The sequence below is a fragment of the Dreissena polymorpha genome, unplaced genomic scaffold (assembly GCF_020536995.1).
Source record: "Dreissena polymorpha isolate Duluth1 unplaced genomic scaffold, UMN_Dpol_1.0 chrUn139, whole genome shotgun sequence".
Taxonomy (NCBI): domain Eukaryota; kingdom Metazoa; phylum Mollusca; class Bivalvia; order Myida; family Dreissenidae; genus Dreissena; species Dreissena polymorpha.
The window spans coordinates 26-4,774 of record NW_026273453.1 but is presented as its reverse complement, the minus strand read 5'-3'; the positions used below and the strand labels follow the sequence as shown (position 1 = coordinate 4,774).

General features: G+C 38.1%; 1 protein-coding gene across 1 annotated transcript; it reads right to left on the bottom strand.

Moving 5' to 3' along the window:
• Positions 1 to 2,734: 2,734 nt before the first annotated feature.
• Positions 2,735 to 4,530, bottom strand: LOC127864140 (uncharacterized). The gene is made up of 2 exons (XM_052403831.1): positions 4,457 to 4,530; positions 2,735 to 3,583 (listed from the first exon to the last, which is right to left on the bottom strand). The coding sequence occupies exon 2, from the start codon at positions 3,563 to 3,565 to the stop codon at positions 2,735 to 2,737; it is 831 nt and encodes a 276-aa protein (XP_052259791.1). The 5' UTR covers positions 3,566 to 3,583; positions 4,457 to 4,530.
• Between the last annotated feature and the right edge of the window lie 219 nt (positions 4,531 to 4,749).

Below are 4,749 nucleotides of genomic sequence, written 5' to 3'. Positions count from 1 at the left end.
AGATAATCTTTCCATTTACATCAGTGGTTTGAAACGCTTATGAAAAATAATTACCCAAGCCTTTCAAATTTAAGCACGGACAGATCTGTATAGAACTATTGTTTTCACAAATGAAAATAGACGCTACCCTATTCGTCTGCGTCAAGAATTTGTCGTAAAACTTGTGGTAAGCGTTAGATGCAGACGTGCACAACAGATTTGAGTTCTGAATACAGATTTCTGAATGCAGATTTTTATAGAAACTCCTCACAGCAGTTACTTTCCCTTGCTTCGCCCGGTCAGTAACTTCTAGTATAAGGGAGGCCACTGCGTAGGAGGATGGAGATTTATAGTGGCAGATAGAATTGTTTTACGAACGAACTTTGTTTTAGGTTATAAGAAGATTTTGTGACATAAAACGGTCTTAGAAAAAAATTCACTTAAAACGGTGTCAGCAATATTCTTGGAAGAAAACGTTAGAAAAACGTTTCCAAAAAAAAATTGTAAGAATGACCATATACTAAATTAAATAGATATTTCGTCTGATTTTTGATCAGTAAGGCTTTATAAAGGGTAAACCATCGATGTGGGATTTTGAAATGTGGTATATACCATAAGCATAGGTGCGTAAACGCACCTATGCTAAAAACTTTGGCAAATAGTATTCTGGAGTTATTTTGGAAAATTCCTTTATTAAATATATTTCACAAAGAATAAAGAGCTGTGTCAAAATGTATAATAACAAATACAACACAAGTATAAAGATTCCACATGCTATTATTCTTGCGTTTATATTTTTCAAATATGATTAAACGCATACTCACTCAAACAGTGTATTAACACGAGGCACAGTCGTCATTATGACAAAACTCTTTCAAAAACAAAAGAGCAATTGAGTATTTACATAATAGATCGTCAATATTTCGATTTATTCCCATCATCAAACCGGCATTGTAGAAATAAACCACTGTTGGAATAAATTTTCCTCTATTTCAGCAGTGGCTTGAATATAGCTGGTCACGCGCGGCGAAGAATTTTCATATTACTCGGAATCAACTATAAAGTTATCATTTTTAGTAAAATCGAATCAGATTCAACAAAACAAACAATTTGATACCAAGGTGTAATATATTTTAAACACATAATGCAACTCAAAAAGCAAAACAAACATTATTTACAAATATTAAGTGCGCGTACTCATGACGTCATTATTAACATGTCATACGACACAATGCATGTTCTTTCACGCTAAAGCTGCAGTTGTTTAGTGTTTTTTTTTAAATTATTTCTTAAAAATCGAAGACGTAGAGGTATGCTTAACAGAAAAACAGGTTAGTTACTGATCTTTTTGTAATGTATTAGGCTCGGCACGATTAAAATAATGAAACAACGTTTGCTTAAAATAACTTTGGGATTTTCCGTGTAGGCCCTAGTTCGATTTTCCTATTTTATTTTTAAAGAAATAATTTACGACTAAGAAAATTGATGGGATAAATCGAATACTAGGTCGGTGCCGAATAAAGCAAAGTTTATTTTGCTCGGCACGAAAATCTGAACCACTCGCCAAGGCTCGTGGTTCAGATTTTCTAAGCCTCGCAAAATAAACTTTGCTTTATTCGGCACCGACCTAGTATTCTATATATAGTTATCTGTTACAACCATGTATGCCTTTAAGGTCCTACAGGTCCAATTTATCTGTGAGTTTAGAACCTTCGACGTTTGAGCTGAACAATGGTCCCGCAAGCTTCGCGTTCCAGATCGGAGGAATACTGGGATATCAAGAGTTTACGTCCGGCGGAAGTCAACTTAAAGGGACATGCTACAGTGGGTACCTCTACTTCCGCCAGGAAATCACCTCGAAGCGACATCTTAAGAATAGAGTTCCTAGCCCACTGCGCTACGTACAGGCAATTGTTGGTGACGGTAAGACCTTCAAAAGACCGCATCTGTCGTGTTTCTCCAGATCTACGTGACGGAGAGTAGGTCCAGACACGAGAGCCTAATTGGTCTATACAGTAGATGGCATCATTCGTGGACAAATAAAAGAAATGTTTACACAAGTCGAAGCTATTCACTTTCTCAGTTATGCCACTTGGCCGAATAAAACCACATTCAGGTTTTCTAATTTTATGAATGTAATGCCTATGGAGAGATCCATTTTCGCACAGTATGTAAATGTAGCTATCGTCACATTTCATATCATAATGTTTAAGGTCGCATTTCAATTGTATACGTTCAACACAGTGAAGCCTTTGTTGTAAGAGATCATATCTTAACAGCTCTACGCACGAGCCAATTCGCAGGCTAACAGCAACCAAATCCGGGAAAATCAGGCATACACCGGAAGGCTGCGGACATTTGTATTCATACCAGAAACATGTCGGCAGCATCAAGACCTTGCACGGAATATGAACACAATCGGTGATGATGAGTTGTCCCATTTTTATTACAGACCATTCCTGTTATTTGACATCTTAAAGGGCTTCGATCGGAATGACAGGGCAACACGAGCAGAGGAATGTTCACGAAATCTAGACTTCGATGAAAGACATAACCATTTTGGCCAATTTCGACGAACTTTTGTTTTTGTTTTGATTCGAATTGGTAAAGGAACGCTGCTTTTCGAGAGATCGTTTTCGTTAGCTTTAAAGCGGTGGGCGGATAAAGGGCCTAATAGCGTCACTAAGCTTGTTTGATAACTTTCGCTTCTGTTGTAAATTGCACGTGCTTGTACCGACATCCTTTGTGTGCGGCGTCAATAAAGTGTCACCAATAGTTGGGGTTTCATAAATTGTGAGTCTGAGCCTTGAAAGGACACAAAAGAACCGGCTGGGTCTATGACCTCCACTTCATGGTAACGACACTTGCCCTCAAGGCCATCTTCATTAGCACTAACATTGTTAACATGAAACTCTGGTTTGCCAACAATGGTTTCATGTCCACAGTTATCAATGTTTTCTTCCAAGCTACTGGAAACGCTTGTGGACTGATCGTTGACTGCGGGTTTCCTTTCGAAAGATTCGAAGGGGCCGACCTTCTTTTGTTCAAGACGATCAACCATGGCGGAAAAGTCTATGCATCCACTACTTCGGGCCAAACGACTGATAACATCCCGTAACTCTACATACAAGGCGCTAAATTCTTTTTCTGAAAGTTTGGAAGACCCTTCGTGAACGAATTTGTTTCGAAACATTCTCAACCTAGTGACATCCGCTTCTTCGGAAAAATCTCCAGGATTTGGATTAATCCAAACCATGCTTGCGCTGTTCATCGTTGGGTGTAATTCCCTCAACAAAAACGCCAGTAATGTAACGTCAAAGGTGCTGATGTCAACTGGGCCCCCACTCGGATAAAGTAAATCATATTGCATTTTATTGATAACTTTGCGTTTCTGTGCGCTGCCTATTTTCGCACTGATTGATGGCTGACTGAGGACTAGTGTAAGCGCCTGGCCGCCTAGTTGGTTGGCAAGGCAATGTCGCAATACATATGCACCTTCTTCTTTGAGTATTGAATCGATTCTGAACACTCGTTTGTCCTCCTCGCCGTATGAAAACATGTCCGCGTTGACGTATTTGCAATCCATCGAAGTTATATTCCATCACTGAAAATAATGCAATAATTATTCCATCTAAACTATAATAATAATAATAATAATAATAATAATAATAATAATAATATAATCATTATCATCATCACCATCACCAACACCATCATCATCATCATCATCATAATCATCATCCTAAAAGTAATAATAAAAATAATAATAATCACGATTATTACGATTATCACGATTGCTTTATGAGGTAAAAAAAATCGCGGACACGGCATACACAATCTAAGAAGACTGACGCACAGACCTTAATGTGCAATTTGTAACAAAAATAAATACGTCCTGAAAGTCAACTCTCAGTGTCGACCGTGACAATACGCTTTAAACATGTGAAGAGATTTTTTTCTGTAAACTTTTGGCGAACATTTCATTCGAAGAAGATAGAAAGCAACACCAGTATAAGAAATAGCGCTCCAAAGATGTTGTATGTAATTATTTTCAAACGATATTTGCTTAAAAGTATCAATCACTCAAGCTCGATAATATACGCGATAGCACTTGAAGATTATATCTGTACAAGTTATACGAAAATCACACGCACAATGTAGGAGTAGTCGCGCACACACAAGTGTTACGGACGGAAGCGCGCTAAAACGCACACACGTAAGCACGGACGGAACGACGCTTGCCGTCGTTGTTGTTGATTGGGACGGGTAGACGGATCAGGTGGACAGATAAAAGAGTTTGCTGTCGTTGCTTGTTTACGGCACGCTATTGCATACACTTGCATTATCGTTCATATGGGATTACCATCCCGAATCGTATCCATGTTTAAATGCCCTAAGTGTAAAATAGTTGTTAACTTCGAATATATTTACAATAAAAACCAGCAATAACTTGATAACATGATACTGTATTTCTTACCTCGTAAATTAGTGGCGTATTATTGCTAATCCATATCAATGATTCTACAACTACCTGACGATGGCATCTTAAAGGGGCCTTTTCACAGATTTGGCATTTTTTTAAACTTATTCATTAAATGCTTTATATTGATAAATGTAAAACATTGGATCGTAAAGCTTCAGTAAAAAATCAAGAATAAATTAAAAAAGGAAAAGAACATCGCCCGGGAGCAGGTTTCGAACCAGTGACCCCCTGGAGTCCTGCCAGAGTCCTGAAGTAAAAAACGCTTACCTACTGAGCTATTCCGCCGA

Excerpts from the sequence above, each read along its gene's own strand:
- LOC127864140 (XM_052403831.1), bottom strand. The coding sequence starts at position 3,565 with ATGGATTGCAAATACGTCAACGCGGACATGTTTTCATACGGCGAGGAG.